This window comes from Mobula hypostoma, chromosome 2 (assembly GCF_963921235.1).
Source record: "Mobula hypostoma chromosome 2, sMobHyp1.1, whole genome shotgun sequence".
NCBI classification, from domain to species: Eukaryota; Metazoa; Chordata; class Chondrichthyes; order Myliobatiformes; family Myliobatidae; genus Mobula; species Mobula hypostoma.
In genome coordinates this window covers 188,386,436-188,410,776 of record NC_086098.1, presented here as the reverse complement: position 1 = coordinate 188,410,776, position 24,341 = coordinate 188,386,436, and the positions used below count along the sequence as shown (strand labels likewise).

Sequence of the window (24,341 nt, the reverse complement as noted above, 5' to 3'; positions counted from 1 at the left end):
TAAAGGTAGATGGGGTTCATCAGGCAGAGCATTTAGTACAAGTGTAAGGACGTCTTGTTACAATGTGCAAGAGGTTCAGGAGAATGCTCTTGGAATTTTATGGTCATTAGCTGTAGGAAGGATGAAGAGGGTACAGTAAAGAGTGACTAGGATTTTACCAGGAGTTTTAATAAGAGACTGGATAGATTAGGGCTATCTCCCCTGGCTGCAGAGGCTGAGATGTGACCTAATGGAGTTATGTTAAATCATGAGGAACATAGATAACTTGAATGGTCACAGTCTTTTTCCCAGAGTTGGGAAGTCCAGTACTCGAGGGAATACTGAGAAGACATTTAGACAGGTACATGATAGGAAAGCTTTCGATGGATGTAGGGCAAATCTGGGCAAACAGTTGAAGCTCGGGTAGGAAACCTGATGAGCATGGATGAGCGCAGGACCTCTTTCTGTGCTGTATAATTTGCTTACTGTACGGTCTGTAGCGTGTTTAATTGATTTTTGAAATGTTTGTGTAAAATCCAATAATTCTTCAAAGTCTTTAGAAGTCCATGACTTGAGTTTGGATGATGGGTTCTGTTTTAATAGTACAATATGTCCGAAATCACCAAATTACTACCTTTGATGTCATTTCTCTCTTGACTATTGCTCGTTGGGGAGGGCAGAGGGGCAGGGGGCACTGGGGCAGCAGCACAGGAGTAGGGATGTCTTGTTACAACAATACAAGAGGTTGAGGAGACCACTTTTGGAACATTGTGGATAGTTCTAATACAGTCTAACACAAGCAACCACCATTTTAGCCTGTCATATGTGGAAACAGAGATGGAGAAAGTTTGTTTAAAAAAAATCCTAGGCTGTGATATTTTTAACCTTGTATGGTATCCCTGTTGTTTCACCTTTTCAATCCAGAAGAGCTGATTTTTCTTTTCCTTTTGCTCTTTTCATTTAATACTTTAAAAAAGATCTCAACAAGATAGCTTTTATTTTCTGTTCCTCATCTCCTTGAGCATTTTAAACATCAGCAACCTTTAAGGGACCTTGTTTTTAGTTTTTAACAACCGCTGATAGGATATGGTAGAAAGTTGACAATTGTCATCTTCATTCAGGTGCCTTGCCGTTCAGTGTGGGCGATCACGTCTCTCCATCCATCGCGGTCCCTGACCTTCCGAATTGTAGTTGTTGCCTCCCCTGTTTCTAAGCATGATGTTATTCCATCTATCATTTTCATTCTCTGTCTGCTTCTGCTTTTTCCTTCCAGTTTTCCAATTGTAACTAAATGTTCCAATGTCTCTCTTCGCATGATGTGTCCAAAGAATTTTGATTGCTGTTTTCTGATTTTTTTTTATATAAGTAATGTACATTTTGTTTTCGTTCTCTGTAAACTTCTTCGTTGGTTATCCTGTCCGTATATGATATGCATAGCATTCTTCTGAGGAACCACATCTCTGCTACATTGATTCTTCTTTCCATTGCATTTGTGATGGTCCATGACTCACAGTCATACATCAATATCGGAAGAATGTAGCAGCTGAGAGTTCTAAGGGAGATGTGAATTGCTATTTTCTTGTTCGTTAGGATGTTTCTTATTTCTGTAAATGCTGTTCTTGCCATTGCTATCCTTGCTTTTATGTCTGTTTCACATTTGCCGTCAGATGTTACCCATGATCCAAGGTACTTGAAGTTGTGAACTTGTTTCAGGATTTCATTTCCCAATATGATCCTACAGTTTGGGATATCAGATTTCTTTGATATTACCATTACTTCAGTTTTCTTTTTGTTTAAGGTTAGGCCAAGTCTTTCACTCTCTGTGTTGATGGTAGATACTAGTTTCTGTAAATTTACTTCCGTTTGCTATCAGTACTTTATCATCCGCATAGCGGAGGTTGTTGATACTGTATCCTCCTATACTTATTCCAGGTAGGTCTTGTATGGTTCTCACGTTGTTTTCACTGTACAAGGAGAATAGATCTGGTGATAGAACACAATTGCAAGCATAACAAAGTTCTCATTGTGTGCATGGGTGAAACAGTAAGTGAAAACCTCCTGGATCTGAGACTGGGACCATGATGACTCTAGATTTGATAAGGCAGATGTTTTCGATTCCTGAAAGGCAGGAATGAACCAATATGCTAGCCCACAAGCTTTCCAACACTAGCTTATAACCTTTTAACCACTAAGCTATACTTAACATGTGAGGAGGAAGGAAGGCTGCAACACCAATCTTAGTAACTTATTTTTCGAATGTATCAGGAGCTTTATTGCTAGCTTTGAAATATTTGGGGCAAGATTTGTCCCCTTTTGAAGACCTAGGAGATGGAGTGTTGAAAGTGAGGAACATAGAGATGAATACATGAATTCCGGGTAGCCTTTTTAGATTTCGAGCCTGGTCCACCAATTGATCAGATCATGGTCATCGACCTGCAGTAAACGTTCATCCCTTGCTTTTCAAGAAACTGTCCACCCTTGCTTAAAATGAAGTACTATTTCCATACCCTTTAAGAGAGAGAATTCTAAGCATTTCCAACTCTCGGTGAGAGACAAAAGGAGAAATCCATGAGAGGAAATATCTTCTCTACATCCACCCTGAAAAATCCTGATTTTAATTTTTTGCTTCAACTATGCTTACTTCTCTGTTCTAAACTGTGTCCAACCATTCTTTATAAGACCAGTCTTCCATTCCAGCTTCAGTGTCTTAAAAGTATTCAGCCCTCAATCCTTTGTTCACATAAATAAGTATTACTATCGGAGATTTTGCTCAATTTAACTGAGAATTTTAATTTGTGAACCACGTGCTCCATTTCTCATGGTACAGCCCCCAAAAAACAGGAAAAATTGTAAAACATGAAAAACTGAAATGTCAGCAGATCAATAGCATTTTTCCCCCTTTGCTCTGTACTTAGCTGAACCACCTTTCACAGCTATTACAGCCAGTACTCTGTTTGGATAATTCTTGAATAGCTTTGCATAACGTCTTGGAGCAAGATGTGCCAATTCCTCCTTGCAAAATTGCTAAACCCTGCCCTGTGGAATGCTTGGGTTTTTTCTTTGGGTCCTCCGGTTTCCTCCCACAGTCCAAAGGCATACCGGGTAGGTTAATTTGTCATTGTAAATTGTCCTGCGATTAGGTTAGGGTTAATTGGATTTGCCGGGGGTTGCTGGGGTGACTTGGCTTAAGGGCCAAAAGAGCCCACCCCACACTGTAACACTAGATAAATAAAAAATAAGTTTCTGAATTTCTAGTTCATGTTCATTTGTAGTTTAAAGAATGAATGAAAGCATTGGTAATAGTATTGGACCACTACAGTGTCTCTGCGAAGCAAGGGACAGCAATTTATTCCTTGCTATACTGCTCCATACTCCTCTGCCCATCAGTACATTTTTTTCATCATCTGTCCCCCTTGCTCTCCGACTTGCATAGCTTCCATATACCATATTTACGTTCGCAGAAACAAAGATTTCAGATGGAGATTGTGTTGCTGTGTTGTGATTTTTACCTTGTGAAGCAGCTTGGATTTCAGATAATTTTAATACTTTTCAATGCCAGGTGCTTATGCATATTGCATGAGTCTGCCATTGACATCAGAAAAATCACAATCTTGTGGAACAATAATATCCCTCTTAATGTACTTATTCAATTAATGCTAACAGGTAACAAGCTCAATTAAACTGGGACATGAATGTCATTTGTGTTACTAAAGAATACATCACTCCGGTTGACAGACTGGGAAATATCAGGTGCCAAATTCAAAATCAAGTTTATTGTCACTCACTCGTTTTTTTTGTTTTGCATCTTTTATTAATCAGAATCAGAGGTTTATTCTCACTGGCATGTGTCGTGAAATTTGTTAAATTAGCAGCAGCAGTTCAATGTAATATAGAAGAATAAATAAATAAATTACAGTATACATATATTGAATAGATTAAAAATTGTGCAAAAACAGAAACAATATATATTCGCAAAATGAGGTAGTGTTCACGGGATCAATGACCTTTTAGGAATCAGATGGCAGAGGGGAAGAAGCTGTTCCTGAATCGCTGAGTGTGTACCTTCAGGCTTCTGTACCTCCTAACTGATGGTAACAATGAGGAAAGGGCATGCCCTGGGTGCTGAGGGTCCTTAATAATGGATGCTGTCTTTCTAAGACACTGCTCCTTGAAGATGTCTTGGTTACTTTGTAGGCTAGTACTCAAGATGGAGCTGACTAAACTCACGACCCTCTGCAGCTTCTTTCGGTCCTGTGCAGTAGCCCCCCCCACCCACCGGACAATGATACAGCTTGTCAGAATGCTCTCCTTGGTACATCTGTAGAAGTCTTGAGTGTCTTTGTTGACATACTAAATCTCTTCAAACTTCCAGTGAAGTATAGTAACTGTCTTGCCTTCTTTATAGCAGCATCAATATGTTGGGACCAGGTTAGGTCCTCAGAGATCTTGACACCCAGGAACTTGAAACTGCTTGCCCTCTCCACTTCTCATCCCTCTATGAGTATTGGTATGTGTTCCTTCGTCTTACCTTTCCTGAAGTCTACAATCAGCTCTTCCATCTTACTGATGCTGAATGCAAGGTTGTTGCTGTGACACCACTCCACTAGTTGGCATATCTCACTCCTTTACGCCCTCTCGTCTCCATCTGAGATTCTGCCAACAATGGTTGTATCATCAACAAATTTATCGATGGTGTATGAGCTATGCCTAGCCACCCCATCAAAGGTATAGAGAGAGTAGAGAGGTGGGCTAAGCACACACCCCTGAGGTGTCCCAGTGTTGATTGTCAGCGAGGAGGAGATATTATCACCAATCCGCACAGATTTATAAGGATGTTGCCTGGATTAGGAAGCGTGCCTTTTTAGAGTAGGTTGAGTGAACGTGGGTTTTTCTCCTTGGAGTTATGGAGGATGAGAGGTGATCTGATAGAAGTATACAATATAATGAAAGGCATTGATTGTGCGGATAGTCCGAGGAGGGTTGAAATGGCTGGCACAAGAGGGCATAGTTTTAAGGTGCTTAGAAGTAGGAGCAGAGGAGATGTCAGGGGTAAGTTTTTTTTTTACAGAGTGGTGAGTGCGTGGAATGGGCTGCTGGCGGTGGTGGAGGCGGAAACAATAGGGTCTTTTAAGAGGCTCCTGGAGAGGTACATGGAGTTAGGAAAATAGAGGTCTATGGGTAAGCGTAGGTAGTTCTAAGGTAAGGACATGTTCAGCACAACTTTATGGGCTGAAGGGCCTGTATTGTGCTGCAGGTTTTCTATGTTCTAGATTGTGGTCTTCTGGTTAAGAAGTCAAGGATCCAATTGCAGAGGGAGGACAGAAGCCCAAGTTCTGTGACTTATCTGTTAGGATTGTGGGAACGATGGTGTTAAATGCTGAGCTATAGTCGATGAACAGCATCCTAACTAGGTGTTTGTATTGTCCAGGTGGTCTAAGGCTATGTGAAGAGCCATTGAGATTGCATCTGCTGTCAACCTATTACGGCGATAAGAAAATTGCAATGGGTCCAAGTCTTTGCTGAGGCAAGAGTTCAGTCTAGTCATGACCAACCTCTCAAAGCATTTCAGCACTGTCGACGTGAGTGCTACTGGGCAACAGTCATTAAGGCACCTCACATTATTCTTCTTGGGCACTGGTGTAATTGTTGCCAAGTGGGAACTTATGCCCATAGCAGTGAGAGGTTGAAAATGTCTCTGAATACTCCTGCCAGTTGGTTCGCACAAAGTTTACTGTTGAGATTTTGTAAAATATTCATCATAAAGCCATTAAAACCAAAGCAGAATTGTTTTATTTCTGACTCTTCCCACTCTTAAACAGTTACTTTGAAGTCAATCCTCAGCCAATTGTTCCTTCCCATCTCAACATCATCCAAAATACATCAGATTACACATGCCCATTGATATCTGCAACCTCTCTCTGAGAAGCTCCACTGTTTTTACCATCCAGCATCCTGTGTAATGGAGGTTCTTGAAATTTTCTGTCACCATCTTCCCAAGGTACAGGAGCCTTAGGTCCCACACCACCAGGTTCAGGAGCAGTAATTACCTTTCAACCATCAGGCTCCTAAATGAGCATGGGTAACTTCACTGAACTGATTTCACAATTGCTTTCAAGGATTCTACAGCTCATGTTCTCATTATTTATTATTATTTGTCTTCTTTTGTATTTGCACAATTTTCTTCTTGTGCACATTGGCTCTTTGTTAGGTCTTCCTTTGTGTTTAGTTTTTCATTGATTCTATTGTATTTCTTGTCCTTCTGTGAATGCCTGTAAGAAAAGGAACCTTGGGGTTATTTATTCTGACATATACGTACTTTGATAATTACTTTGAACTTTGAAGACCCATCTCTTGCGCTTGATGACAGAGTTCCCCAAAGTTCCTCAAACCTGTCCCAACAACCAGTTGTGCTTCTAGTTGTCATTTAGAGATTCAATGACCTAGTTATCATTAATTATATAAATGATGTTTCGACATTTTGGCTGGTGCTCACAGAACATTAATATAAAAACAGAAAATGCAGGAAATACTGCAGGTCAAACAACTTCTGTGGAAAGAGAAGCAGTGTTACATTTCTAATTCATTTATTTATCACGTATACATTGAAATGTGTTGTTTCCATTACCAACCATCACAACCTTAGATGTGAGACATTGCCTCTGACCTGAAACACTTACATGTTTCTCTTCCCATGGTCACTGTCTGAACTGCTAAGTGTTTTCAGTATTTTCTGTTTTTTACTCAGATTGCCATCATCTGCAGGTTTATCGATCCTTAGAACTTTAAATGTTGAAGATAATTCTGTTCTGGATTTGATTTGCATAATGGACAGATAGGACCTTGAAATGCAAAGGAAAAATATATTTTGACAATGAAAATTCTCACAGATGTATGTGGCCCTGCACACAGATGCATTTGACTGAGTTCTTACTCACACTGTATTTTTAGGTAACCTTCTCACGTGACCTTCATCTGACCTTCCTTAAATTAATCTTTTCTTAACCCTTCCTCCCTCCTTTGACATTTTGTTTGCAGTTGTAAAATTATTTTCAGAACTTTCCATAGTCTCACTTCACAATGTCTCTAGCAGATTCCAGCCTTCCGGCCCTCCTGAGATCTCTGTCCTTTTCCACTTCTGACCTACATTATTAGATTCACCTTCTAAGCTCTGGAGTTCCCTCTGCTTTCACCTTTTTCTTCTTTTAAAGTGCTCATCAAAACCTATGTTACTTATTTTAAACAACAGGAATTCTGCAGATGCTGGAAATTCAAGCAACACACATCAATGTTGCTGATGAACATAGCAGGCCAGGCAGCATCTCTAGGAAGAGGTACAGTCGAGATTTCAGGCCGAGACCCGTCCTGACAAAGGGTCTCGGCCTGAAACGTCGACTGTACCTTTTCCTAGAGATGCTGCCTGGCCTGCTGCGTTCACCAGCAACTTTGATGTGTGTTACTTATCCTAACATATTTTCATGTGGCATGGAGTCATATTTTGTCTGACAGCACTTCCATGAAACTGACTACCTTTAAAAGCACTGTAAAGGTTTTGGTTGTTGAGTGAAATTGAGGACATTTCTGTATTAAATTTTTATGACTTCGGATAGGGGAAATCTCATTTCAAAACCTGGCCTCCAGCCAGATGGTACTGGAAGCAAGTTCATTTGTGTGTGTCAAGATGAAGACCAAAGCATAAAATGTCCAGATATATTCATGGTTTTAATGAGAACTATCATACCTTTGGCCTTTTTCAGTGTTTCTGTTCAAGATAATTATGTCAAAGTTTGATATAGCGGCAATGCTTCTATTACTGTATGCAATTTTACAGAATAGAAAATGAAGGTAATATTAACCATCTTTATCAGCAAATCCTTGAGGATTCGTGCATAAGACAATGGTAATGGTTTATGAATTCTGTCTTGCAACACTTTTTGTTGGGGGTGAGGTTACTAACTGATCAACTGTGCCCCAGGTGTAACTGGCATGGACTGCGTCAGCGCTATGGGCTGTCAGTGCGTAGCACTGTGTTGAAGAGTGAGGTAATATTGGCAACAGGCCTGAAAGAAAGTAATTGAAGAAATTGGAATTGTGGGTTTTACATATTCCTGTGTTTTACTCCCCTGTGTGGTAAAGCCTCACTAAATGGCAAGAAGGCTGGTGCCCAGTCAGAAGGGGAGGCTGGTGCCAGCAGGCACCCTGTGTTTTATGAAAATTGGTTACATGCCATCTCGATAAAACTCTGTCATCTAACCACTTGTTTTTTGTCCTCCCCACTCTACTTCAGACCTTCTCACCAGTTGACATGCCATCAGTAACACATACAGAATGCTGGACGATTTTGCCAGTCCTGATGAAGGGTCTCGGCTCAAAACATTGATTTGTTTATTTATTTGCATAGATACTGCCCGACCTGCTGAGTTTCTCCAGCATTTTGTACATGTTACTCTGGATTTCCTGCATCAGCAGAATCTCTTGTGCTTATGATATGGCATCGGTACTTTTTTAAATTGAAATGTGCAACAGTTGGATTTAGGGTCCAAGCATTTATTTTCTTATTAGCTTGTGCAGTGAGCTGAAAATACAGTAGGTTTATGCTTTAACCAGATGTTGTTTTGTTCCAATTTTCAGTATGAGCAGTTTGAAAGCACCATTGGTTTCAAGCTCCCAAATCACCGAGCTGCCAAGAGACTCTGGAAAGTCTGCATAGAGCACCACACCTTCTTCAGGTAAACTCAAACCCTAAGGCAATTATTTATTATGCCTGCAGGGAATTATTAGGTATACTGGACATGGATTGCAGAGAATGTTTTTCAAATTCTATCAATACATTAGAAATTCTTCACAATACTCCCCTTGGGTGCTGTGTTGTAAAAAAAAAATGAGGAATATACAGCCGAAAGTGTTTTTCTGTACTATTTTTGCAGCAAGAAATCAATACATACCACACTGGAATTTCCATGAATCAGAGTATCCTTATGGCTTAATTTAAAATGCACCAGACAGGTATTGCCCATGGAAATTTCTATATGGAACATCAATACATCTTGATCTGCCAGTGATCCCTGGTTAGAATTTTTTCCCTCTGTTTTGGTTGCTGTCTTCATTTTGGTTTTATTTTCCTTACCTCTTATTTTCTGTCTGATCCACTTGTGTCTTGAGCCCTCCATCTCCTTTACTCGTTTTCCTCTGACTTGTAGATTATAATGCTAGCTTGTCTCTGCACAGCAGATTGCATCAGCCCTTGTAATATTGTCACATTGATCCACACTGTTCTGCTTTGCCTGCATCTTGATCTGTTATCTCCAATGCTTCCAGACAATAATGAGCCCTGTCACCGTCCTTGCCCACAATGTGTCAATTTTTATCATCACAATCAGCCTCATCATGAGCAGCATTCCTCCATTAGTCTGTCTTTTAATCTCTTAACCCTTCAACCATTTCCCTTATCCTTCAGGTTCAAAGGTGTCATTTCCTGCAATTATTGCTAGTTTTGGACAGCAGAAGTCTATCTGCAAATTAATTATTAATCAGAATCTGGTTCATTATCACTGACGTAGGTTGTGAAATATGTTGTTTTGCGACAGCAGTGCAATACATAAAAAGCTATAAATATCAGCAAGAAGTATGCTGTGTGCGTGTGTGTACATATACCATATCCCGGCCAGTGGTGCAGTGGCTTTGAGGCGAGTGGTCCTGGATTTTAATCCCGACTTTGTATGCATTACATCTTTGCTGGATTGAACATCAAGCTAGCAACTCAGCCTCAGAAAAGAAGCCCACAAAATGCTAAAGTAGCAGCAAGTTTGCCACCCAATGTGCCACAAGCCATGGAGAGGAATAACATGTATGCCTACATATGTATACGTGTGTGTGTGTGTCTATTTTTTTGACTCATTGTGAGGACATTAAATCATGTGTATAAAATGTTTGTATATATAATGTATATGTGTGCGTCTTTTCTCTGATGGTGGTAATGAGAAGCAAGCACATCCTGGGTGATGAGCGTCCTTAGTAATGGATGCTGCTTTTTTGAGGCAACGCCTTTTGAAGGACTAGTGCCCATGAATGGAGCAGGCTCCGTCTGCAACCTCTGTGGCTTTTTCCAATCCTCTGTTCTGGTCCTCTGTATCAACATCCCAAGTCCAGGATTTTAGAACAAAGGTCGCAAATTTCATGTTACATTCTTCTTAACTAAATAGTGCAAGTGTTCTCCATTAACCAGACACTAAGCTCTTTGTTCAATTTTTAAAACATTTATGTCAAGTTGATTATAACTACAAATTCTGGTTCCATCATATGACATGTACTGTGGTTCTTAAGTACTTAAAAATACAGCAGTTGTTCCATTGGCTGTATCATGCTCTTTCAATAGAACCTTGGGAGGGAAAGAATATCCTTTCTAGCTTGTATAAACATAGTTTTGAGGACAGCAAAAACTCTGTTCCATCTGAAAGCAGTATTTATTTATTAGCGGCTGTGTGTTGATAATGCCGTCTCAGAATGTGCATGTTAGTAGTTTTCTGTTTCATTTGGCCTTTTGCTGATGTGTGGTTCCTGCCTGCTCCTGTTTTGACATTGGCCTCTAGTGTGATGATGGCAGAATGTTCAGTTTTCTTCAAATACAAGAAACGTATTTAATTTCCTAGAGTTTTGAAATATCTAGATTTTGACTTTCTGAAAATGGCTAAATAGCCAGATCATTTGACTGGCAATATTGTAAGGCTATCAAGGCTTCACACCAGCTGCAGATTTAAAGATATATAGTCAAAACAGTAATAAATATTCAACGTGGGAACATCTGCTCATCAAATGATTCTGCACATAATTGTCCCATTGTGTCCTTGAAGTCACGAGGGAACTAGCGCTTCGGATGAGCTCCAGATGATTTCTTGTTTATTTACCTCTGTTTACTTAGGAAGCTGAATTCCATGAAATTTTCAAAAGAATTGCTTGTTCTCTATTGAGGATTTCTTTGAGCACGATTATACATTAATTGGAGGGTGCTACAAGCATTCTCTTCCCCATTTGAGGCAGGTTATTTTTGCTGTTTCATTGTAAGCATGGTAAAACGTTAAAGTGTAATTTATATGTTTGTAGATAACTTGAGCCAAAACCTTTTTTAAAAATCGATCTCTTTGATCGTTCCCCATGTTGGACCTTTTACCAGTTTTATGAGCCACTTCCTCAGCTCTTTTATTATGAAGTGCCTTTCACAAGTTTAAGTTTAGTTGTCAGTCAAGCATTCATGAATGCAGCCAAAAGAAGCAGCGTGACTTCAGGGACAAAGTACAAGCGACTAAACCAACAGGCATATAAGATAGCAAGCACGTATAAGATATCAATAAAATACATTACTTACTTAGATTAAAGGCTGTATATACAAGTTTGGGTGGCGGGATGGAGCTTCTGCTCTACCAAGGGAGGTGTAAGGCTCTCCTTCCCTCCACTAGCCTGCAGGTCACCCTTGGGCAAGGTGCAGCACCTGCTTAGCCCCCTGATCAAGGTCATGTGAAGCCATGGGAACAGGTGGAGGATGGTTGTATGAGCAGCTGATGCACATCACAAGTCTTGGTTACACAACCTCTGATGCCAGGTAGACAATTGATAATGGCTGGGGTTACCAATCATGTAAAGACACTGCCCAGAAGAAGGCAATGGCAAACGACTTCTGTTTTAAAAAAAAATTGCCAAGAACAATCATGGGCATGGTTGCCCACATCATATGACATGGCACATAACAAATGAATAAATAATGTACCGGTTATTACTTTGCCTTTGGGGAGACTTTAAACTAGAATGGTTGTGGGGCGGGAATCAAATTGAAGAGACTAGGAGAGAGGAGGTTAGTTCATAAATGGAGAAAGTTAGCAGACAGTGTGTGAGGGAGGATAGGCAGGGGACAGAGAATGGGAGCACTCAGACCGAAGATGCAGGGGAGAAGGAAGAAAAAGATAAAAAAGTTGTTTGCACCATTAGGGATGAACAGAGTAAGAGGTGGAGAGTTTCTTAAATGCATCTATTTTAGTGCTAGGAGCATTGTAAGAAAGGTAGATGAGCTTAGAGCATGGATTGGTACCTGGAAATATGATGTTGTCGCTATTAGTGAAACATGGTTGCAGGAGGGGTGTGATTGGCAACTAATTATTCCTGGATTTCGTTGCTTCAGGTGTGATAGAATCGGAGGGGCAAGAGGGGGAGGTGTTGCATTGCTTGTCAGAGAAAATATTACAGCGGTGGTTTGGCAGGATAGATTAGAGGACTCGTCTAGGGAGGCTATTTGGGTGGAATTGAGGAATGGGAAAGATGTAGGAATGCTTGTAGGGGTGTATTATAGACCCACCTAATGGGGAGCGAGAATTGGAGGAGCAAATTTGTAAGGAGATAGCAGATATTTGTAGTAAGCACAAGGTTGTGATTGTGGGAGATTTTAATTTTCCACACATAGATTGGGAAACCCATTCTGGAAAAGGGCAGGATGGTTTGGAGTTTGTCAAATGTGTACAAGATAGTTTTTTTTGCAGCAATACATAGAGGTACCAAGTAGAGAAGGGGCAGTGTTGGAACTCCTGTTAGGGAATGAGATAGGGCAGGTGACTGAGGTAGGTGTTGGGGAGCACTTCGGGTCCAGTGATCACAATGCCATTAGTTTCAATATAATTATGGAGAAGGATAGGACTGGACCCAAGGTTGAGATTTTTGATTGGAGAAAGGCTAACTTTGAGGAGATGCAAAAGGATTTAGAAGGAGTGGATTGGTACAATTTGTTTTATGGGAAGGATGTAATAGAGAAATGGAGGTCATTTAAAGGTGAAATTTTGAGGGTACAGAATCTTTATGCTCCTGTTAGGTTGAAAGGAAAGGTTAAAAGTTTGAGAGAGCCATGGTTTTCAAGGGATATAGGAAACTTGGTTCAGAAAAAGAGAGATATCTACAATAAATATAGGCAGCTTGGATTAACTGAGGTGCTCGAGGAATATAAAGAATGTAAAAAGAATCTTAAGCAAGAAATTAGAAAAGCTAGAAGAAGATATGAGGTTGTTTTGGCAAGTAAGGTGAAAATAAATCCAAAGGGTTTCTACAGCTATATTAAAAGCTAAAGGATAGTGAGGGATAAAATTGGTCCCTTAGAGAATCAGAGTGGACGGCTATGTGCGGAGCCAAAAGAGATGGGAGAGATTTTGAACAATTTCTTTTCTGCAGTATTCACTAAGGAGAAGGATATTGAATTGTTTAAGGTAAGGGAAACAAGTAGGGTAGTTATGGAAAGTATGATGATTAAAGAAGAGGAAGTACTGGCACTTCTAAGGAATATAAAAGTGGATAAGTCTCTGGGTCCTGACAGGATATTCCCTAGGACCTTGAGGGAAGTTAGTGTGGAAATAGCAGGGGCTCTGACAGAAATATTTCAAATGTCATTAGAAACTGGGATGGTGCTGGAGGATTGGCGTATTGCTGATGTTGTCCCATTGTTTAAAAAGGGTTCTAAAGGTAGACCTGGCAATTACCGGCCTGCGAGTTTGACGTCAGTGGTGGGTAAATTGATGGAAAGTATTCTTAGAGATGGTATATATAATTATCTGGATAGACAGGGTCTGATTAGGAACAGTCAACATGGATTTGTGCGTGGAAAGTCATGTTTGACAAATCATTGAATTTTTTGATGAGGTTACTAGGAAAGTTGATGAGGGTAAAGCGGTGGATGTTGTCTATATGGACTTCAGTAAGGCCTTTGACAAGGTTCCACTTGGAAGGTTAGTTAGGAAGGTTCAATTGTTAGGCATTAATATTGAAGTAGTAAAATGGATTCAGCAGCGGCTGGATGGGAGATGCCAGAGAGTAGTGCTGGATAACTGTTTGTCAGATTGGAGGCCGGTGACTAGTGGTGTGCCTCAGGGATCTGTACTGGGTCCAATGTTGTTTGTCATATACATTAATGATCTGGATGATGGGGTGGTAAATTGGATTAGTAAGTATGCAGATGATACTAAGATAGGTGGAGTTGTGGATAATGAAGTAGGTTTACAAAGCTTGCAGAGAGATTTAGGCCAGTTAGAAGAGTGGGCTGAAAGATGGCAGATGGAGTTTAATGTTGATAAATGTGAGGTGCTACATTTTGGTAGGACTAATCAAAATAAGACATGCATGGTAAATGGTAGGGCATTGAAGAATGCAGTAGAACAGAGGGATCTAGGAATAATGGTGCATAGTTCCCGAAGGTGGAATCTCATGTGGATAGAGTGGTGAAGAAAGCTTTTGGTATGCTGGCCTTTTAAATAAGAGCATTGAGTATAGGAGTTGGGATGTAATGTTGAAATTGTACAAGACATTGGTAAGGCCAAATTTGGAGTATTGTGTACAGTTCTGGTCACCGAATTATAGGAAAGATGTCAAGAAAATTGAGAGAGTTCAGAGAAAATTTACTGGAATGTTACCTGGGTTTCATCTCCTAAGTTACAGAGAAAGGTTGAGCAAGTTAGGTCTTTATTCTTTGGAGCGTAGAAGGTTAAGGGGGTCTTGATAGAGGTATTTAAAATTATGAGTGGGATAGATAGAGTTGACATGGATAGGCTTTTTCCATTGAGAGTAGAGGAGATTCAAACAAGAGGACATGAGTTGAGAGTTAAAGGGCAAAAGTTTAGAGGTAACATGAGGGGGAACTTCTTTACTCAGAGAGTGGTAGCTGTGTGGAATGAGCTTCCAGCAGAAGTGGTTGAGGCAGGTTCAATGTTGTCGTTTAAAGTTAAATTGGATAGCTATATGGATAGGAAAGGAATGGAGAATTATGGGCTGAGTGGTGGGACTAGGTGAGAGTAAGAGTTCGGCATAGATTAGAAGGGCCGAGGTGGCCTGTTTTCGTGCTGTAATTGTTATATGGTTGTTATATGTTATAATGGATCATTTTATTCCGCGAGCGTCTTGTAACATTAAACTTGAAAGTTGATGAGAGGGTTATAGGTCTAATCTTCATGGCCCTTCCTTGGGCCAAATGGACCTTTTCTCTGATATTGAAACTCTGATTCTTTCTTTTGCAAAGGAATACATGTTACCTGTGTGAAGAGATGGAGGATATTATAAACTATTATAGAGTCATAGAACACTACAGCACAGAAACAGGCCCTTCAGCCCATCTGGTCCATGCTAAGTCATTATTCTGCCTTGTCCCATGGAGTACGCATGGACCATATTCCTCCATACTCTTCTTATTCATGTACTTAACCAAATCTCTCTCAAATGTTGTAATCGAACCTGCATCCTCCACTATCACTTCTCACTCATTTCTCACTCACACCACCCCCTAAGTGAAGGGGTTCTCCCTCAGGTTCCCCATTTACCTTTCACCCTTAGCCTATGACCTCTAGTTCTAGTTTTGCCAAACCTCTGGAAAAAGCCTGTGCTCATTTGCCTTATCTATACCATTCATAATTTTGTACACCTCTATCAAATCTCCCCTCATTTTCTGATACTCCAGGGAATATGGTCCTAACCTATTTAACCTTGCCCTATAACTCAGGTCCTCAAGTCCTGGCAACATCCCTCTGCATTTTTTTTTAGTCTTATTAATATCTTTCCCGTCTGATTTTCTATCCATTTCTTAAGTCATTTAGACAAAGACAAAATTCACAATCCAAATTATCACTTAATATCAGAATCAGGTCTAATATCACCAGCATGTGTCATGAAATTTGTTAACTTAGCAGCAGCAGTTCAATGCAATGCATAATATGGAAGTAGAAGAAAAAAAATAGTAAAGTAATAATAATTAAATAAATTATAGTATATGTATATTGAATAGATTAAAAAATATGTGAAAAACAGAAAGACTGTATATTAGAATAAGTGAGGTAGTGTCCAAGGGTTCGATGTCCATTGAGGAATCAGATGGCAGAGGGGAAGAAGCTGTTTCTGAATCGCTGAGTGTGTGCCTTCAGGCTTCTGTATCTCCTACCTGATGGTAACAGTGAGAAAAGTGCATGCCCTGGGTGCTGGAGGTCTTTAATTAACGGACGCTGCCTTTTTCAGACACCGCTCCCTAAAGATGTCCTGGGTGCTTTGTAGTCTGGTGCCCAAGATGGAGCTGACTGGATTTACAACCTTCTGCAGCTTCTTTCGGATCTGTGCAGTAGCCCCTCCATATCAGACAGTGATGCAGCCTGTCAGAGTGCTCTCCATGGTACATCTATAGAAGTTTTTGAGTGTATTTGTTGACATCCAAATCTCTTCAAACTCCTATTGAACTATAGCTGCTGTCTTGCCTGCTTTACAACTGCATCGATATGTTGGGACCTGGTTAGCTCCTCAGAGATCTTGACACCCAGGAACTTGAAACTGCTCACTCTCTCCACTTCTGATCCCTCTATGAGGATTGGTATGTGTTCCTTCGTCTTACCCTTCCTGAAGTCCACAATCAGCTTTTTCGTCTTACTGACGTTGAGTGCCAGGTTGTTGCTGCGGCACCACTCCACTAGTTGATATATCTCACTCATGTACGCCCTCTTGTCTCCATCCGAGATTCTATGCCTAGCCACACAGTCATTGGTTTAGAGAGAGTAGAGCAGTAGGCTAAGCACACACCCCTGAGGTGCACCACTGTTGATTGTCAGTGGAGATGTTATCACCCATCCGCACAGATTGTAGTCTTCTGGTTAGGAAGACGAGCATCCAATTGCAGAGGGAGGTACAGAGGCCCAGGTTCTGTAACTGTATCAGTATTGAACAATTTGTTTATAGTAGGGAAGGCTAGCTTGACATTCAGAATTATTGCTATACTTAAGCACTCCATATTACACCACTCAGCATTACATCCTTGTTTTTATATTCTAGTCCTCTTGAAAAGAATGTTAACTTTGCATTTGTCTGTGTTGTTACCAGCTCAACCTGACCCTGTGATCCAGAGTGCATTTCCAATAACACTGTAGGCACCTATCTTTTTCAGCATCTTCATGTGAGGCACCTTGTGAAATGGCTTCTGAAAATCCAAGTAATCAACATTCATTGACTTTCCTTTGTCCATCCTGCCTGTTACTTCCTCAAAGAAATCCAAAAAATTTGTGAGCCAAGATTTTCCCTTTTGATAACCATTCTGATTAGCCTATTTTATCATGTAATTCCATACCCGGATGTCTCTTCCTTAATACCGGACTCTGAAAGTTATACCAACAATTGAAATCAGGCTAACTGACCTAAAATTTCCTGTCTTTTTGCATCCGTCCTTTCTTTAAGATGCAGTGACATTTGTGATTTTTTTTCTGTCCACTGGAACCATTTGTGATGCTGATAACCTTTGAAAGATCACTACTAATGCTAACACAATCTCTTCAACTACCTCTTTCAGAACCCTGGGATGTAGTCCATCTTATCCAAGTGACTTTTCCACCTTTAGACCTTTCAGCTTCCCAAACAGATTCTCCTTAGTCATCACAACTACACTTAATTCTACCCCTGACTCGCTCAAATTTCTGCTATGTTCCTGGTGGCGTCTACAGTGTGGACGGATGTATAGAACTTAGCCAGTTTGTCCACCATTTCTTTGTTCCCCATAACTACTTCTCCAGCATTATTTTTCAGTGGTCCAATGTCCACTGTTGACTTTTATCTTTTTTTATATTATCGGCTAGTTTGCCTTCATAATTAATCTTTTCTCCCCTTATTGCTTTTTTAGTTGTCTTCTATTGGTTTTTAAAAACTTCCATTCCCTCTAGCTCCCTGCTACCTTCTGCAATATTGCCTACCCATTCTTTTGCTTTTATGTAGGCTGTGACTTACCTTGTCAGCCACAGTTGCCTCATCCTCCCTTTAGAACACTGCTGCATCTTTGGGGTGAAATGATCCTGCGTCTTAATTATTCCCAGATTCTCCTATCATTGTTGCTGTACCATCTTACCTGCTTGGGTTCCTTCCAATCAAATTTGAGTTAATTGTTAACTTAAGCATGTTTTGTGTAGTTTCTCGTGACTTGTGGTTTGCTTATTTGTGATACTTATTGCATTATTTTTCAAAGTTTTAAATTTTGAATGTTTGTGAATTCTTGTTCTCAGATATCTCCAAATTTATGAACTATGGCTTAGCCAGCTATCAAAATACTAATGAGGTAGAACTTTTAGCTTGAATGCCATAAGCTACATAGTACTTTGCCGCTCAAAATTCAGCTTCATAAATCCAGTTATAGCTTGAGGTAAGTGCAGGTAGGGACGCAGTAAGCAAATATGTCTTGCTGACAACCAAGGCAGCTGGCTAATACCATCCTATAGCCGAACATTGTGAAGTTTGACTTGGTAGATTCTCTGCTTCAGGAACCTGTGAGAATGGAACATTGAACAAATTCCACAAACAGGCTTTCATTTTAAATATACAGTATCTTGATGGTATTTAAATACCTCTCCAACACAAATAACTCAAAACTGATGCTGACTTGCACTGGCAAGATTATTGCAGTTCAAGTCTTTGCTGTGCTAAACCACAGATTTGAAATGATACATGAATAAGGATGTTTACATTTGCATTCACAGCTTCTCCACTCAGGAAATTTTTCTCTTGAATCTCATTGTGATGATTCCCAAACACCTGTTCCCCTCTCCAGTCTACTTAATTTCAAGTATGAAACAGATGTTATTGAGTACTGGGCTGTCATCAGTACAGATGGCAGTCTATTAGTTGTTGGCGAGGCCGCACTGAGAACTGTGTATAGTATTGGCCACCCTGTTTTAGGGTTAAACTGGGAAGAGTGCGGAAAATGTTTGAGGATGTTATCAGAACTAGAGGGCCTGAGGTAAAGGGAAAGTTTGGCCAGCCTAGTTGTTTATTCCTTGGAAGACAATGCAAGATCACTTTATAGATAAGGTGGAAATTAACAGTCCTTTCCCCTGGGAAGTGGAGTCCATAAAGGGGTGGGGGAGGGTGGGCATCGAGTTTTGGTGAGAGAGGAAGGGTTTAAAAGGAATCTGAGGGGTTTGAAGGTGAGGATATGGAGTGAGATGTTGGAAGAAGTGGTTGAGGCAGGTGCAATAGTATCATTTCAGAAGCACTTGGGAAGTACATGGAGCAGTGGGGCTTGGGGGGAGTAAGTTGATTATCAAAGAACATGTATGTCACCATATACAAAGCTGAGATTCACTTTCTTTTGGGCATACTTAGAAAATGCAATAACCATAATAGAAGCAATGGAAGACCGCACCCAACAGGACAGACAGCCAGTGTGCAAAAGACAATAAACTCTGCAAATACAATAGAGAAAAAAATAAATAAATCAGCAATACAAATCGAGATCTTGAGATGAAGAGTCTTTGAAAATGAGTCCATAGGATGGTGGGAACAGTTCAGTGATGGGCAAGTTAAATTGAGGAAGTTATCCCCTCTGGTTCAAAAGCCTGATGGCTGAAGGGTAATAACTGTTCCTGAACCTGGTGGTGTGAGTCCTGAGGCTCCTGTACCTCCTTCCTGATGGCAGCAGCGAGAAGAGAGCATGAACTAGGTGGTGGGGATCCCTGATGATGGATGTTGCTTTCCTGCGTCAATGCCTCATGTATATGTGCTCAGTGGTAGAGTGGGGGGAAAGACTCTACCCATGCCCATGATGGACTGGGCCGCATTCACTACATTTTGTAGGATTTACCACTCAAGGGCATTGGTGTTTCCAAACCAGGCTATGATGCAGCCAGTCAATATACTCTCCATAACACATCTAAAGAAGTTTGCCAAAGTTTTAGATACCATTCTGAATCTTAACAAACTTGTAAGGAAGAGAGACACTGCCATGCCTTGTTTGTAGTTGCACTTGTGTGCTGGACCCAGGACAGGTCTTCTGAAATGATAGGACAGTAATTTGAAGTTGCTGATCCTCTCTACCTCTGATCCCCCAAAGCTAGATGCAAGAAATTATGATTTGCTGGGTGAGCACTGTGGTCACCATGGACTCAATGGGCCGAAGGGTCTGTATCCATGCTGCCTTGCTGTGCAGATGCTTGACTCCCTGAAAGAACTTAGTTGGTTTTAGTGTCTATCCATGGATGGTGAGCATTGGCACAGTGCTTTTAAGCTTTTAAACACAATTAAATGATGTGCAGGTGTACATAATTCCAGAAAAGATGCAAAAGGTTATAAACTTCTGAGAAAGCAATTCAAAAACACTGATGTGCAGTGCAAATAATGGGGCCTTAACCAAGAAATACAAACTGGTGTTTGTTTGTAGTTTCTAGAGCTAAGTAAAAGTGGTCTTCCTTGTAGATAACTGTACTGAATAACTACCCTGTTTCTCAAATGGTCTGTATTCTAATTAGATTCAGGCTGGTGAAAACATTGGAATATAAAAGTGTTTCTAATAATGGCACTTTGTTAACTCTGACAATGATAGATGATATAGTTATGAGTTATGTCATAGACAAGCTGCGAAGGGCATTGTCAAGTTGCTAGTAAAGAAACATGGGTTTTTCATTAAAAACTTGTTCTGGAATAAATTGTCACATTCTGTTATATTAGAGGGTGACCTTTCTCCTCTTTATTCTTGACAACTAATTACTGTTCTATCCAAACATGCAGTCTTGTAGGTTTCTTGGACTTATCGCTGTTACTTTATCCCATTTCTACATTCTTCCATTTTAAGATGTTTCCAGACACTCGTACTGAAATTTGCTTTATGGTATTGACCATTGGCATAAAAAAAAGGTTGGGAGCCCCTTTTCTAGTTCTTGCTAACTTCTAAATACTTCGAATGTAAAATATTAAAGTCATTGTCAAAAATCCTTTCTATGTACTCAATATGCTCTACTTTCTCAATGCTAAGACATTACCAGTACTTACCCTTCTGGAACTAATTTTCTAAGATTTTATGCAGTTCCACATCTTTTAAATCCATTAGGATCCCCCTAAGCATCCAAATTTTTGATCAGTCATTCCCAAGATCTATGATGTTTGTATCATATTAACAGGATTGTCTTATTGTGAAGCACTTCGATGTGTTTGCTTTCCATGTTAAAGGTGCTATATAAATGTGTATTCTCCGCACAGCCTTGCATTGTCAGCTGTGAAGTGTTCTGCCAATTTCCTTCGTAGCTGACCAAACTTCTCTCTGTATTAATTAACCTATTTCTTAGACTTGTGTCCCCTGAGCCACCTCCAAAGGGATTTCTTGTAATGGGTTCCAAGTTCCGCTACAGCGGTCGTACACAGGCTCAAACAAGGCAAGCCAGTGCATTAATTGATCGCCCAGCACCCTATTTTGAACGATCTTCAAGCAAAAGATACACAATGTCGAGGAGTCTAGATGGAGGTATGATTTTTATTTTTTTCTGGACTGGAAAAACAACTTTGTTAATTGTATCTGGATCCCATGACTATCTTGAATTGAACCTGCACCATAAAACACAAATTCTTTCTAGTGAGGACGATCAAAAGTCAGTAGCTCAGAATGTTGCTGTCACCTCTTGCACCTCTATAATTATATAATATAATCATAATGTAATATGGTATTGTGCAAAAATCTCAGGTACATATACATATCTAGGGTGTTAACAGGGAGCGGAGAACAAATCTGTAAATCTGGCAGGAGCAAAGGATGTTGGGAATAGCAAGGGTAGAGTGCTGTGGGAGGGATGTGGGACAGGTGGTAGAGAAGAGGGGTAGTGCACATGCAGACACACCCAACCCTGAGATACCAGGCAAGGTCATTTGATTCCAAACAATTGGTTTATTTATCATTATAGAGTGTTCCTCTGGTGTTTACCACCCCCCCCCCTTTCTCTTTGCTGTTTCCAAACAATATTCCCCTCTCCTTGGCCCCTTCCCACTCACAGTTCACAATAGAGACCCGTATCAGAATCAGGTTTACCATCACTCACATAAGTCATGAAATTTGTTTATTTTTCTGGCAGCTGTACAGTGCAATACATGCTGTTACTACAGTACTGTGCTAAAGTCTTTAGCACCCTAGATAGATAGCTATATTATACTGTATATTTACCGTTGATTGATGAAATACATTTTTCCTTCCAAAACAAGACTAACTTAACTGTGTAAAATGTTTTGAGTTGAATAACTGAAGTGGCTGAAATAAAGATGTTACTATTTAAGTCACTGAGCTCTTCTGCATAATGTGTACTGTTACATACTGGATAAATCTGTGGTTTTTCCTTTAAAGATGCTCCTTGTTATTTTAGTGACACTGATCAAAAAATTTTGGTGGCAAATGAAAGGATGTCCAGGTAAGATGTGATGACAGTGTGGTGAGATTTGTTCAGATGGCTTTGGATGGTGCTTATTTCCAGAACTGTATCCAGGCAAACGATGCAGAGGCAAGTTCAGTACTTTAAAATATAGAAACAAGGTATTAAAGGTTGAATAACCACACATTTATTTCAATCCTCTGCATCATAGATGCACTGAACAATACTTTAGTACCCAGTATCGGGAGAAGATAAAGGCACCAAAACAGAAATTTATCCTGTAAATTCTGAATTAACAGAGAAGTATTCTGAAAACCAGAAAGCTTGTTTTTTTTATGATCACTAAATGATGGTCCTGCATATTTAGGACAAGTGTGAGCTCTTTCCGTCAACTCCGGAGATGTGTTGACACCAATGCAACTGGTTTATACTTTAGGTTAAATGTAATTTTGCAAAGAAGTAAATAAATGACATAATTATGTGTATGAAGTTTGTCCATAACTGTCTAGCTGATTTGTTCTGTCAAAAATATGTAATTAGTAATAGTAATGTTATTGCATATCCTTCAAAGTTCGAAGTAAATTTATTATCAAGGTAAATGTATGTCACCATACACAGCTCTGAGATTCAAACCACAGAAACTCTAAATAGCAGCACTGAACTTTGATGTTTACAAATAGATTAAAACAGTTATTCAAAATATGTGTAGAAATTGGAGGGCTGTGGAAAAGGTACTGTACTGATAATTGTACCTATTTGCAAATATTGTGTGGATTCACAGTATGTCGGAATCTTAGGATATCTGTAGCCCATTACTACTGCTCTCCCTGCCAATGGTACAGTGTCCTGTATGCTGATCCAAAGTCAACGTAATATTTATTATCAAAGTACAAAAATATTACCATATACCACCTTGCGATTCTTTTTATTGCAGGCATTTGCAGGAAAATAAATAAATTAATAGAACTTACGAAAAACTATAAACAAAATCTGACAAACAACCGATGTGCAGAATCTGCAATTCCATTGGCTTACTATATTGGTAAATCTAATTTCCTTACAAGGAAAGAGGCCACTAATACCCAAATACCTAAACAAAGTACCTGGCAGTTTAAAAAATACTCTTCACAACTCTATTTCATCATCCTTATTTAACTAATAATTATTGCTTATTAAGCCTTACATTTTAATGATGTTTCTTCTATTACTCTTTCTAATATGACAGAATAGACTACAGAATTTCCCCAGGGAGGTCGAGCTGCTTTTTCAAACTCCCCCTTCAGTCTGTTAGAACAAAAAACATTATGGTACCATTCAGGACTTTTGACCCACAAAGTTGTGCCGACCTTTTAACCTACTCTTAGATCAATCTAACATTCCATCCTACATAACCCTACATGTTTTCTATCATAAGTCCATAAGACATGGGATCAGAATTAGGCCATTCAGCCCATTGAGTCTGCTCTGCCGTTCCATCATGGCTGATTCTGGATCCCACTCAACTCCATACACCTGCCTTCTTGCCATATCCTTTGATGCCCTGACCAATCAGGAAACGATCAACTTCCGCCTTAAATATACCCATGGACTTGGCCTCCACCGCAGTCTGCAGCAGATCATTCAACAGGTTTCATTATCCAAATCATTGGTAAACATTGTGAAAAGTAGCTGTCCCAATGCTGACCCCTGAGGAACATCACTAGTCACTAGCAGCCAACTGGAAAAGGCCCCTTTTATTTCCACATGCTGTCTCCTGCCTGTCAGCCATTCCTCTATTCATGCTGGTATCTTCCCTGTAATACCATAGGATTTTATCTTGTTAAGCATCCTCATGTGGCATCTTATGAAATGCCTTCTGAAAATGCAAGTAAATGACATCCACTGCCTCTCCTTTGCCCACCCTGCTTGATACTTCCCCGAAGAACTCTGACAGATTTGTCAGACAAGATTTCCCTTTACAGAAACCATGCTGACTTTGAATTATTTTATTATTAGTCTCCAAGTGCCCTGAACCTCATCCTTAATAATAGATTCCAACACTTTCCAATGAAGTTACTGAAGTTTGGCTAACTGGCCTATAATTTCCTTTCTTTTGCATTTCTCCCTTCTTAAGGAGTGGAGTGACATTTGCAATCTTCCAGTCCCCCAGATCATGACCAATTCATCCGTTATCTCTTCAACCTCTTTCAGGACTCTGGGATATAGTCC

General features: G+C 40.0%; 1 protein-coding gene across 8 annotated transcripts in view; it reads left to right on the top strand.

Moving 5' to 3' along the window:
• LOC134342753 (band 4.1-like protein 1) overlaps positions 1-24,341 on the top strand; it is a 326,173-nt gene that overhangs the window by 265,563 nt on the left and 36,269 nt on the right. For all 8 annotated transcript variants that reach the window (XM_063041282.1, XM_063041274.1, XM_063041277.1 and 5 more), the window contains 2 exons: positions 8,608-8,705; positions 21,066-21,241. In XM_063041282.1, the coding sequence (XP_062897352.1) occupies positions 8,608-8,705; positions 21,066-21,241 (274 nt within the window). The remainder of the gene's footprint in view (positions 1-8,607; positions 8,706-21,065; positions 21,242-24,341) is intronic.